The 14,043-nt window shown below is 43.2% G+C and overlaps 1 protein-coding gene across 8 annotated transcripts in view; it reads right to left on the bottom strand.

The window, feature by feature from the left end:
* Positions 1-1,590: 1,590 nt before the first annotated feature.
* Positions 1,591-14,043, bottom strand: part of LOC129694841 (uncharacterized) — a 34,177-nt gene continuing 21,724 nt past the window's right edge. For 5 of the 8 annotated variants that reach the window (XM_055631604.1, XM_055631601.1, XM_055631603.1 and 2 more), the window contains 2 exons: positions 13,501-13,633; positions 5,254-9,307 (listed from right to left, as the gene is read on the bottom strand). In XM_055631604.1, the coding sequence (XP_055487579.1) occupies positions 8,227-9,307; positions 13,501-13,559 (1,140 nt within the window). In that variant the 5' untranslated portion in view covers positions 13,560-13,633 and the 3' untranslated portion in view covers positions 5,254-8,226. Of the gene's footprint in view, positions 1,724-2,941; positions 3,122-5,253; positions 9,308-10,516; positions 13,634-14,043 lie in introns of those variants that run through there. The other 3 variants (XR_008723054.1, XR_008723055.1, XR_008723053.1) reach the window with 3 other exon arrangements.

Genomic DNA, 14,043 nt, shown 5'->3' with positions numbered 1-14,043 from the left:
GTCCCGTGTTCACAGCCGGACGGCCCTTCAGCCCATAGAGTCCGTGCTGCCCCCTCAGACACCCATTGAACCCAACGCTACCTCGACATTTTACTCTCTCCCCCTTCTCATCAGCGGCGGAATGAGAAGCCGCCCTCACACCCCAGGCCGGCAAACCTCCCCTCAATAGCGGGGTAATCGGGACATAATCCCCCGGGACATGGGGTTTTATTTTAGGTTTAGTTTATTATTGACGTGTGTACCCAGGTGCAGTGAAAAGCTTTGTTGTGCAGGCTGTGCAATCAGATCAGATATACCGTACACAAATATTAACTATATTACAAAACTTTGAGATTTTAAAAATCAAGTCTGTAATTTATCCCATCAGATAAAGCATAAAAAGAAGTTTAATTTGACACCTAATTCACTTTCATATCTTCAGTATTAAAACATTTATGACCATTTTCATACTCTGAAATTAGCATATTGTCCCTATTGCTTTTTCCATTGACTTAACACAAAAGCTGCGATCGAGGACAAAAGCCAATAACTTTCTTAAATATTAAGAGAACTGAATGAAATTTTGAGTTATTATAGATTGAAGCATTCTGAAACAAATATGAAACAATCTTACTTGGATGACCTAAAATTCAAGTATATAATTAGTTAGTTACCTAATTGTAGCTAATTACAAAATTCAAAACATCTATCCAAAGGTTAACATTTTTAAATAGGCTAAGTGTCCAAATAACATTCACACAAGAATTCACAATATAACATGATTTTTAAATCTCGCTGTCATTAATTTATAGGGGGGGTTGCACGTAAGGTCACTGGGTCATAGGGCTTGACGCATGGAGCCGCTCAATCCATCTGGAGGACATCCGTAACTTCCGGTATATGTTATTAATGCAAGAAACGCGTACTTTCCAACCTGTTAAAAACCGCCAAAATGTTGAATATTTTGAGCTGTAAAAAATTGTGGAAGTCGGGGTAAGTGTGAGAGACATGTATCCAACTTCAGAATTCCAAAAATGAAGTGAAATGAAGGTAAAGAGAAGCGAGAGCTGAAGGAACAACAACAGCTAAATTGCTTGGCGAACATTGGCCGTGCAGATATCAGTTAAAAATATTGCGAATTATCGCGTTTGCTCACTGTATTTCATCAACAGTAAGGCATTATTTGTGTTTTTTCTTTATTCTTGGTATCTAAAAAGTCTCAGAAGTGATAAATCTGGTAGTAAATTTTGCTTCAGAGGCGTTTTCTTTTGGTATGTAAAAACCCATGAGAACCATGGGCGATTTAAAAAATTTACAGCCAGATTTATCACTTCTGAAACTTTTTAGATGACAAAGGAATGGGGGGGGGGGGGGGGGGGGGGGGGGTGCAGAGCCTGCGTTCACCCCGGAGGGGAGGGGAGGTGTTGAGGGTGTGGGGTGCGGGGGTAGGGGGGTGAATTTGGGGGGGGTGTGCCGTGAGGATGTGTTAAAATAGGATGTGTTAAAATGGGGGTGTGGCCTAGTGTTTGGAAGAAAATAGGTATTAACCAGATTGACACATACACACACAAACAAGACACAGACTTTTAGTTATATTGAGATATATATATATATATATACTGATCTTTTATGTTGTTTATTATGAGTTTTACAGATTACTATGTTCACATATCTATTGTGCTGCTCCAATTTTGTTCAATTTCAGGACATGACAAAACACTCTTGACTCTTGGAACTGCAGATGCTGGAAACTTGAGTAAAAGACATAAAGTGCTGGATTAACTCAATGGGTCAGGCAGCATATAACCATATAACAATTACAGCACGGAAACAGGCCATCTCGACCCTTCTAGTCCGTGCCGAACACATATTCTCCCCATGTCCCATATACCTGCGCTCAGACCATAACCTTCCATTCCCTTCCCGTCCATATAACTATCCAATTTATTTTTAAATGATAAAAACAAACCTGCCTCCACCACCTTCACTGGAAGCTCATTCCACACAGTCACCACTCTCTGAGTAAAGAAATTCCCCCTCATGTTACCCCTAAACTTCAGTCCCTTAATTCTCATGTCATGTCCCCTTGTTTGAATCTTCCCTACTCTCAGTGGGAAAAGCTTTTCCACGTCAACTCTGTCTATCCCTCTCATCATTTTAAAAACCTCTATCAAGTCCCCCCTTAACCTTCTGCGCTCCAAAGAATAAAGCCCTAACTTGTTCAACCTTTCTCTGTAACTTAGTTGCTGAAACCCAGGCAACATTCTAGTAAATCTCCTCTGTACTCTATTTTGTTTACATCCTTCCTATAATTAGGCGACCAAAATTGTACACCATACTCCAGAATTGGCCTCACCAATGCCTTGTACAATTTTAACATTACATCCCAACTTCTATACTCAATGCTCTGATTTATAAAGGCCAGCACACCAAAAGCTTTCTTTACCACCCTATCTACGTGAGATTCCACTTTCAGGGAACTGTGCACAGTTATTCCCAGATCCCTCTGTTCACCTGCATTCTTCAATTCCCTACCATTTAGCATGTACGTCCTATTTTGATTTGTCCTGCCAAGATGTAGCACCTCACACTTATCAGCATTAAACTCCATCTGCCATCTTTCAGTCCATTCTTCCAACTGGCATAAATCTCTCTGTAGACTTTGAAAATCTATTTCATTATCCACAACCCCACCTATCTTAGTATCATCTGCATACTTACAGCATCTCTGAGGAAGGGTCTGAAGAAGGACCCGAAACATCACCCATTCCTTCTCTACAGAGATGCTGAGTTACTCCAGCATTTTGTGTCTAGCATCTCTGAGTTTAGTTTAGAGATACAGCACGGAAGCAGACCCTTTGGCCCACTGGGTCCTTGCCGACCAGCGAACCCCGCATATTAACACTATCCCACAACCACTAGGGACAATTTTTACATTTACCAAGCCAATTAATCAACATACCTGTACGTCTTTGGAATGTGGGAGGAAAATGAAGATCTCGGAGAAAACTCGCGCAGGTCACGGGGAAAATGCAGAAAAGCACCCCTAGCCGGGATCGAATCCGGGTCTCCGGCGCTGCATTTGCTGTAAGGCAGCAACTCTATCCGTGCCGTCCTGTGCAGCATCTGGAGAGCAGCATCTCTGGAGAGAAGGAATGGGTGACGTTACGGATCGAGACCCTTCAGATTCATGTCGGGAGAGGGAGATACGTACATAAGGTGGTGTAAAGTGTGAAAATAGGACAAAGGGAATGGAGATCAAAGCTCATTGGTGGCTACGTATGAGGTGGTGATTGGCAGATGTGTAGAATAAGTGACAAAACTACCTGAGGGAAAAGACAAAAGGTTATCAGATGTGGAGTGAAGAGAAATGTATTGTGAGGCTGGAGGAAGGAACAGGGATGTAATGCTGAGGCTTTATAAGGCACTGGTCAGACCATATTTGGAGTATTGTTAGCAGTTTTGGGCCGCATAAGGATGTGCTGGCATTGGAGAGAGTCCAGAAGATGTTTACGAGAATGATCCCAGGGTTTACTGGAATAATCCATGATAAGAGTTCGATGGCACTGCACCTGTACTCAGTGGAGTTTAGAAGGATGAGGGGAGTCCTCATTGAAACTCTTCATATAGTGAAAGGAATAGAGTGGGTAAGGAGTGGATGTTTCCACTAGTGGGAGAGTGTTAAAGTTTGTTCTGCTTGAAGTGTAGAAAAAATCAAAGAGTCAAAATCTCTGTGAAAAGCTCTTTACTAAGTCACCCGGGTGAAATAGAAAATCATCCAACAGTGTGCACATATGTCCCCACCATTGACTGGCGATACAGAGAAATTACAAGCATCTATATACTGATAAAATGACCGTAGCCACATGGTTAGTAACAAAGAAGCTTAGTTAAACACAATGGATCCCCTCAGTTACATTTGGGGAAATGCAGGAGTATAGTGGGAGACAGACCAGCTGCGCAGGCAAGAACAGTTCTATTGTATACCTTGCCCCTCCCATACAGCTTGCTGGTATCGCAATGGAATGGTAGACGCAGGGCTCTCGCTTAACTTTTTTCCCTGTTGCCAGCCGGGCAACCTCGGCAGCTTTTTATGTTGCCAAATGACAGCTTAGGTGGTCATTTAAGACGGCTTGCATGACGTGTGCGATAATGTGCTCAGACGAAGTGTGTAGTTACCAGTCGGAATTATGCTCAATGAAGCATTCACATATTATTTCTGCTTCAAATAAAGTCACAAACTAAACATATTCACCAATCAAGACATGATATATACCACAATGACATACAGCAAAATTATAATACAGTATCTCAACTCTTTTTACACATTGCAATTAATGCAATTTTTATTATTTCTTTCCACTTCCAAACAAAAATGTGGTTGGATTATTCAGCGTATGATCAACTTGTGTCATTAAATCCTGGACCTTGATAACATATATGCTTAACCATGCACACTACAGATTGATGCAAGCATGACGTCTGTGAAGGACCGAAAATTACCATGACATGGCCATAGTATGGGTCGTTATTGCTATTGGTACAGAAACACTCTTGCTTCCCACATAATTTATCCACAACAAAATATACAGGTTGCAAGGCATTTTATGATAATAGCTGTTAAAACTGACTATACCCATCTGACAGGTTAAACATTACACTAACTAACAAGAGATGGCCAAAGGACATAAATGCAGCAAATGTTCCTTTGGCAATATATTTAAAGGTGTCAAGACGCCACATTACCGGACATTCAGATTAGTTGTATGTGTTGTGAACAGCATGAAGATACAAAGTTTGTAAGCAACAAATTAAAAAAAAAAATTCCATCATTCCCACTTCAGAATTAACGTTAAAATTTCAACTGAAATATCTCCTGACCAAATTTGTGATGTATATGACCAATTGTAGAAGTAAAACGTGGATAAATACAACGTACAGCTGTGAATGTTGCTCATTAAATAACTACAGCACTGATACTCCATATTAAGAGCATTGATTTGCTGTTAAAATGAATTCTGTAATAACGTGTCAATGGTAACAGTGACAATCGAACACTGCGGTTTTAATGTTTCACGTGTTCACAATTTAATTAATCCATCTTTATGGATTAAAACAAATAATAACATTGGGAATTAAAACACATTTGATTGCATTCCGTTATCAAACATAGTCAGTGTTCGTTCTGAAGACATTTCCAGCACAATAGGGTCGGGGGTGTGTGTGTGTGAATCAGTGCAGGATGGATAGGTGGCAGTGGGGTAGGGGGGGTGGGGGGGGGGAGTGGTTGAGAAGGCTATCGGTGCGGATTGGATGGATTGAGGCAGGGGAATTAGTGCATGTTGGTTGGAGTAGGTAAAATTGTGAGGGGGGAGCTCGGGGAATGACAGTGGGTTGAATGGGGGGGAACTTTGCAGGATGGATGGGGGGAGCAGTGCAGGATGAAGGGGAGGAACAGTGCAGATGGATGGGAAGGGGGGTCAGTACAGGATGAATTGGGGGACCAGTGTAGGATTGATGGGAAGTGGCAGGAGAATCAATGCGAGGTGGATAGGGTGATCAGTGCAGGATGAATAGATGAGGAGGGGAGCACAGGGGATGTCAGTGAGGGCTGAATAGAGGCAGGAATGGGGATCAGTGCGGGATGGAGAGGAGGGGGGCGTACGAGAGAGAGAGAGAGAGGAATGGGCAGAGGAGGTGGGAAGGAAGGTCAGCGCTCCTCGGACAACACCGGCATCATCGCTCAAATCACTATAAAAATATGGAGGGGACCCGGGGACAGAATATCTTGGCGGCCGCGCATGCATGCGCACACACACACACGCACACACGCACACACACACACACGCGAGGCTTCTGAGGCCCTGTGAACGGTAATTTCAGCTCAATCCAGCGCTAAATGCAGCTCAACTCTGCCTGTCTCGCATACAGCCCTGTCTCAATCCACTCATGGACAGGCAGAGTTGGTGCGTTGCTGGCTGTCGGCCTGGGGGCACCACTCCCGTTTGACTCCCGGCGTCTCTGGCCTTCCCCGGGCATGGGGGGGCTCTCGGACGGGGATGGTCCAGTGGCGGTTCGGCAGCAATTGCAGCGCCGGAAACTGGGATCAATCCTGGCTGCAGTGCAGGGCTGCTGAGAGTGTTTTGGCACGTCTCCCTCCTCCAATCACCGTGCTCTATCCTCAGCCCCCCCCCCCCCCCACTCCCCTCTACTACTTCCGCCTCTGACCGACACCTCCCTCCTCCAAGGGTTTGTTTTGAAACCGCCGTTGGCGGAGTGGCAGCAGCGGCCGCTAACAGCAAAGATCCTATAGCGTTATCAGGCCGGGCGGGGTGCAGGAGGAGGAGGAGATGGAGCCGCCGCTGCTGCTGTGCGGGGCCCGTCATTCGTTCCGACCCTCCATCACGCCACACTTAGCATCTTTCCCACGGTATATCTTCGGTATAAACCAAGTTGCCAAGCCGGGCAAAATGACTCGCCTTTTAGGTTGCCCGGCAGCACTTTGAGTGGTCAGTGGCACCCGGGCAACCTCTAATTTCGAGCCCTGTAGACGGCTGGGAACGGCTCTTATCTCCACTCTCACTGAGACAGTGAAGGTCACCTTCATAGGCTTCTGTATTCACAGGCTTTTGCAGATTTCTGTAGTGGCCAATATTTTAAAATGCTACCAGCATGCTGCGTACAAAATGGAGGTTATAGCTAATGTGGCTAAATAAGCTAAATAAGATGGAGGAGAACCGCACTAAGTCTTACAAGAGTGCAGAGGACATAACCTCAGAACAAAAGGACATACCTTTGGAAAGAAGATGAGAAGGAATTTCTTTAGTCAGGGTGGTGAATCTGTGGAAGTCGTCTCAAACGGCTGTGGAGGTGAAGTCGTTGGGTATTTTTAAGGTGGAGATTGACAGATTCTTGATCAGTAAGAGTGTGGAGGGTTATGGGGAGCAGTCAGGAGAATGGGTTAGGCAATAGACAACCCAGTAGGTGCAGGAGTAGGCCATTCAGTCCTTCGAGCCAGCACCGCCATTCACTGTGATCATGGCTGATCATCCACAATCATTACCCCGTTCCTGCCTTCTCCCCATATCCCTTAACTCTGCTATCTGTAAGAGCTTTGAGAGGGAAAGATAGATCAGCCATGAATGAATTGTGGAGTAGACTTGATGGGCTAAATGGCTGAATTCTACTCCTGTGACTTATGAACTTACCTTCTGTCTGTTGGGAGTGGGGATAAGAAGGAATGATGGGTGGGACAAAGTGGCATATAGTAACTACAAAGAAAGTACCCTGGAGAGAGATTCCAGTCGGAACTTTTGCCCAAGTTGAAAGGTCAATGTCCAGAGGTCATAGCTTTAATGTGAGGGGGAGGGGGGCAAAGTTTAAAGGAGACATGCGGGGAATGTGAGACCACACCTGGAGTAGTCCAGTTTTGGTCCCCTAATTTGAGGACGGACATTCTTGCTATTGAGGGAGTGCAGCGTAGGTTTACAAGGTTATTTCCCGGGATGGTGAGACTGTCATATGCTGAGAGAATGAAGCAGCAGAGCTTGTACACTCTAGAGTTTAGAAGGATGAGAGGGCATCTTATTGAAACATATAAGATTGTTAAGGGTTTGGACACGCTGGAGGCAGGAAACGTTCCCGATGTTGGGGAGTCCAGAACCAGGGGCCACAGTTTAAGAATAAGGGGTAAGCCATTTAGAACGAAGACGAGGAAACGCTTTTCAATTAGATCTCTCATGGCAAGTACTCAATACTTGGACGAGGAAACACTTTTTCTCACAGAGTGGTGAGTCTGGAATTCTCTGCCTCAGAGGGCGGTGGAGGCAGGCAAGAGAGAGCTGGATAGGGCTCTTAAAGATAGCGGAGTCTTGGGATATGAGGAAAAGGCAGGAACGGGGTACTGATTGGGGATGATCAGCCATGATCACATTGAATGGCGGTGCTGGCTCAAAGGGCTGAATGGCCTACTCCTGCACCTATTGTCTATTGAATGTTGCCTAGATGGTGATAGATGCCTAGAATTCTCTTTCAGGGTTGGTGGTGACGCTGATAGGATAGTGGTGTTTAAGAGGTTTTTGGATTTGTAGGGAAAGGGGGAGTATGAATCAGATGAGATCAGTTTATCTTGGCATCATGTTTGGCACAGACATTGTGGACCAAAGGGCTTGATCCCTTACTTTAGTATCCTATGATCTAAGTCCAATGCCACTGGAAATGAAGAAACAATTTTCATCCTTTTTCTGTTCAAATCTGGACTTCATTATCCAATGTCCCAGTCTCTCTCAAGAACCTTTTTAGAAACTGGCATATGTCCTCATACAGGTTTAACGCATCATCTATCTTCTGAGCATCATCTCGTAACTTTTTAGCTACTTCAGTTTTACTTCCTTTGCTCAGCTCAATAGAATCCTTAGTTATAGAGTAGATATCCCACACTATAAAGAGTGCTCCCACAACTCCTGAAACAGCTCTTGTAGTTTTGGACAAAGCTAGAGGAGTTCCATAAAGCAGTTGTTTCACTTTCCCAGTTTCCAGGGCATACTGTGTTCTTTGAGCATTGTGACTCAGAGATGTTAACTTCTCAGCTAGTTTGCTAAGGCCAGGAGATTTGCGTAAGACTTGTTTGCCCATGATTGATGCTGTCAGTTTAAATGTGTTAACGCCGATGGAACCAGATTGTAATCCAGCTTTAACTTCATCAAAATACTTTTTCCTGCATTTGTTGAAAATATTCCTTTCCTCCCTAACCCCTTGTAAATATAATCTATCTTTAACTTTGGGCAAATAATTTTCCCTGTGTTTACTGGTGACTTGCTTTACTTTGCTGTTCCTTTGACAATCCCCTGTTGTGCCTTCATTACAATCACATTCGGTATTTTCTTCCTCACTAAGAAGACACAGGAACTGGAGATTACTGTCGATGTTCGTCAAGTGTGCTGATATAACTTTCCAATCATTTTTATATTGTCTGATGATCTCATCTACCCTTTTCTGCATCTTTGACCGTGTAACATATTCAGTGATGCTAGCTGTCAAGTTAGTGACAACACCAGCTCCTCCTATGCTCGCTCCCACTGCAGTGAGTATCAGGGAGCTGCCAGCAGTGAAAGGAGCAGCAATTATTCCTGCAAACGTAAGCACACCTCCTACAGCACCTGCAGAAGACCCTGTGACATTTGCAATTGTGGCACCTTTGTGATACCGATCAATACGGTTTACAATCTCTTGTAGTTCACGTATATATCCCGTCATTCGACATTGCCACTTAGAAAACTGATTTACAAAGTGTTGTATGGTCTCTGTTCTCTTTAGTTCATGTTGGTTCCTGTTTTAAATAAAAAATATAATTTGATCTCATTTTTGCAATCACACAAATTCTTAAAATTGCAATGACAGAAACTGAACTACATCAAGACATCGATACATGAATACATATTCAGAGAAGATTAATCCTGCATCTACAGAGAAAATGTCATGGTGAAATAATGAGTGTTCAGGGCCAGTGTGTTCATATAAAAGTGGAAGTTCTTTCCCAATGCCTCAGGTGACAGTTCTGCTCTGTTTCTAACTTAATGAAGTTAGTGAGCAAAATACAAAATGTGGAGGAGCTCAGTGGGTCAGACACCATCTGGAGAGAATGGACACGTGACATTTCATGTCAGGAAAGCATGTAATCTCCAGAGCCTGAAAAGTTTGAAACCTCACCGCAAACCGTCTGAAGAAGGGTCCTGACCCAAAACGTCACCTATCATCCATCTGAAGATGAGGCCCATCCTGAAACGTCATCAGTTTGAAGAACTATCCCGACTTGAAACGTCACCTGTCATTGGTCTGATGAAGCGACCTGACCTGAAACGTCGCCAACCGTCAGTTTTAACAAGGGCCCTGATCTCTTGCCATCGCTGTTCCCAATGCAAACGTGGACTCGGGCGGGGACTGTTATGCTGAACACTTATTCTTGGTCCGCCGAGGCCTACTGGATCTTGTGGTTTATTACTCCCATTCCCATACTGATCTTTCTGTCCTGGGCCACCTCCATTGCCAGAGTGAGGCCACACGGAAATTGGAAGAACTGCACCTCATATTTTTCTTGGGTAGTTTAGAACCCAGCAGTATGAATATTGAATTCTCAAATTTTAAATAACTTCTACTAAACACCCCCCACCCTGTTGTCCCCTTCCTCCACCCTGGTTGTTTAACCAGATCTACAATTCGCAACAATGAGTCAGTTTTGAGATCACACACCTTCCCTATCCAACAATTGGCCTACCAGGGAACCACCCTGCCTGAGGTCATCTGTACCGGCCCAGATTTGTCCTGGTTTTTTCACACCTCCAGTTCTCTCCCCCCCCCCCCCCCCCCTCCCCCCCCCCCCCCCCCCCCACTACTTTCATTCTGACGAAGGGTCCCGACCCAAAACATCACCTATCCTTTTTCTCCAGAGATGCGGCCTGACGCTGAGTTACTCCAGCACTTTTTGTGTAATGTTCATTGCATACCTGGTATACAAACAATATTCTGAAATGTGGTGTGTGTGTCATGATACAAATATTCTATGCAGAATATTCAAAAGCCTACTTTCATCTTTGAAATCATTTTCGTGTATATGAAGGGAGGATTAAACATAAAAGCCTTAAAGTCAATTTGGGAAATATTTGAACAAAATTTTGAAATTGATATTTTTAGCAACAATCGTTTTACTTCCTTTGCTCCTGGCATCAAAGCAATGGCATTCATAGAATAGAACTAATGGAAATATTCCTTGGAGCGCATGAGGATGAGGGATGATCTTATGGAGGTGTATAAAATCATGAGGGGAATAGATAGGGTGAATGCACAGAGTCTTTTACCCAGAGTATGGGAATTAAGAAGCGGAGGACACATGTTTCAGGTGTGAGGGGAAATATTTAATAGGAACCTGAGGGATAACTTTCACACAAGTGGGTGGTGGGTACATGGAACGAGCTGCTATATGGAGTAGCTGAGGCAGGTATTGTAACAACATTTAAAATACATTTGGACAGGTACAGAGATAGGAAAGGTTTGGAAGGATATGGGCCAAATGTTGGCAAGTGGGAATAATGTAGATGGGACATCTTGGTGGGTGTGGGAGAGTTGGGCTGGAGGGAATGTGTTTTATGGAAGGACAACAAATCCATTTGATCATAGTCCTCACCTGATCTGTTTTATGTAATGACCTGTTATTTATTATTTGTCTGTCCCTGGAACACCAGCCCAGATCAATCCAGTCACTGCTGCATGGATCATTGTAATGAAATATATGCAGGATTCAAGGATTCGGATTAATTCGGAGGAAGCACATGGTGAAGAGCACAAATAATTATTAAAGCAAACACAATTAAAACAGAAACTCGAGTGTCAACTATCAACAAAGAAGGTTAGATTGCATGGGATCCAAGAAGAGATAGCTGAATGGATAGCAAATTGGCTCAATGGAAGGGAGCAGAAGGTAATGGTAAAAGGTTGCTTCTCAGACTGGATGCCTGTGACGAGTGGTGTGCCACAGGGTTCGGTGCTGGGCTCGTTACTGTTTGTCATCTACATCAATGATTTGGAAGAGAACATACAGGGCAAGATTAGCAAATTTACTGATGGTACAAAAGTTAGTGGTTTTGCAAATGGTGAAGGTAGTTGTGAACGATTGCAGCTGGATCAGGATCGATTGGCCAGCAGGGCAGGGGAATGGTTGATGGAATTTAATACAGAGAAGTTTGAGGTGTTGCATTTTGGGATGTTGAACAAGGGCAGGACCTACACAGTAAATGGTGGTGTTGTAGAGCAGAGGGATCTAGGAGTACACGTGTATGTTCCATGAAGGTGGAGTTACAGGTAGATAAGTTAGTCAAAAAAGCTTTTGGCTCTTTGGCCTTCATCAGTCAGAGTATTGAGTATTGAAGTTGGGAGGTCATGTTGCAGTTGTATAAGATGTCGGTGAGATTGCATTTAGAATATTGTGTTCATTTCTGGGCACCATGTTATAGGAAAGATATTGTCAAGCTTGAAAGGTTCAGAAAAGATTTACGAGGATGTTGCCAGGACTAGAGGGTACGAGCTATAGGGAGAGGTTTAGGCTGGGTCTCTATTTCATGGAGCGCAGGAGGATGAGGGGAGATACAGAGGTATAGAAAATCATGAGAGGAATAGATTGGGTAGATGCAGAGAGTCTCTTGCCCAGAGTACGGGAATCGAGGACCAGAGGACATAGGTTCAAGGTGAAGGGGAAATATTTAATATTTAGGAATCAGAGGGGTAACTTTTTCACACAAAGGGTGGTGGGTGTATGGAACAAGCTGCCAGAGGAGGTAGTTGAGGCTGGGACTATTCCATTGTTTACTACAGGTGTACATGGAAAGGACCAGTTTTGAGGGATATTGACCAAGCGCAGGCAGGTGGGACTAGTGTAGCTGGGACATTGTTGGCCGGTGTAGGTGAGTTGGGTCGAAGGGTCTGTTTCCACACTGTATGACTCCATGAACTCTTGCCTCCCTCTGTATTTGAGTCTCCTGTCTGCACCGATACACATAGTGGTCCAATCTCTCCCTATCCCTCTCTCATCTAACTCTGAAGCCTTTACAGGTATATTATTTGTGCTGTATATATGATTCATTTTTATCAAGTGAAATGTTTATATGTTATGCTGACAATCTTTGTTTAGGGTCAGAGGCCAATTATGACTGGTCCAGTGCTTGACCACACAGAAGCATTTTACAAACTGAATTTTATAAAGCTAGAATGTTCATATCGTAGGCAGACATGCATTATAGTTCTGAAGGAAGGGGAATAGCAATGAATAAGATTAATCCCTTATTTCTCATTTTTAATGTATCACTTTGTGATGATATCTGGTCACATATGTGACACTTTGGTTCACTTTCCAAAGAATGGGCCTGCAGCATCTTGAAATGCCACCTCAATATTAATTTCACAAATCTATTTAGTGTTGCATCATCTAAATACCATGAAGAGTCTTTTAAAATTATCGTCAAAGAAGAGCCTCCAGATGGCGGGGCTGGAGCAAAGGCATTTGTAAATGAATCCATTCCGATTGGACATCTGTGAGCATTGGGCATTGTGACATCACACGATGGAATGCTCACCAACATTCTATGAGTGAGAGCTGTTTTTTTTTAAACATTTGAAATTTTTTGGGGGGGGAAGGATTTTAATCAAAATGTGTACGTAAAAATGACGTAATTTAATGAGGAGTGGATTTGCGAATGTAAAAGTGAAATGGAAAAAATCTCGGAGTTTCTGCGTGTGGTTTTGGTGGACCAAGGAATCAAAGGCCAAAATTCTAATCTGAAAAAAAAATCTGAAAATGGAATCTCACACTCACAGTTTTAATATATAGATAGATAGTTTGATTTATTTGGCCCTCTTTTTTGATTACAGTTTGTACTAATGACTACGTCAGTTGCTTTACTGATGACCATGACTATCTATTTATTAACGATCCTCATGGTGATTATCAAGTGTAGAAAATGACTGGTAATTTACCTGCAAAAGTGATCTGGAACTTGAGCTGTTGACATTTTCACAATTTCCTCACGTTGCATTCTTTGTTACCTGGATCCTGAAACATTTCAATTGCGCAAACCCACCTCCATCGCATTGAACTGTGATAATGGATCTGAAATACAGAAATGTTAACAAATATTAATATGTGTTGATATTACAGGGATGTATCTTATAATGAAACGTTCATGTACTGTTTCAGATCATTTGAAGTCAAGAAGTCAAGGGATATGGGGAATTGGGGAGTTGGCAGGAATGGGGTACTGATTCTGGACGATCAGCCATGATCATATTGAATGGCCGTGCTAGCTCGGAGGGCTGAATGGCTTACTCCTGCACCTATTTTCTGTGTTTCTAAGTATCTCAAATTTCAGTTCATACAAAAGCAAAGTAATTGTTGGAAATCTGAAATATAAAGCGAAGTGTTGGAAATACTCAGAGGGCCAGGCAGCAGTTGTGTTGCTGTTTACCACAAACCTAATAATATATCCCATTTAGGAATAGTTAAGTTAATATTCTGATGAA

Source organism: Leucoraja erinacea, unplaced genomic scaffold (genome assembly GCF_028641065.1).
Source record: "Leucoraja erinacea ecotype New England unplaced genomic scaffold, Leri_hhj_1 Leri_81S, whole genome shotgun sequence".
In the NCBI taxonomy this organism is placed as follows: domain Eukaryota; kingdom Metazoa; phylum Chordata; class Chondrichthyes; order Rajiformes; family Rajidae; genus Leucoraja; species Leucoraja erinaceus.
The sequence above is the reverse complement of the archived record's forward strand: the minus strand, read 5'-3'. Positions and strand labels throughout refer to the sequence as shown.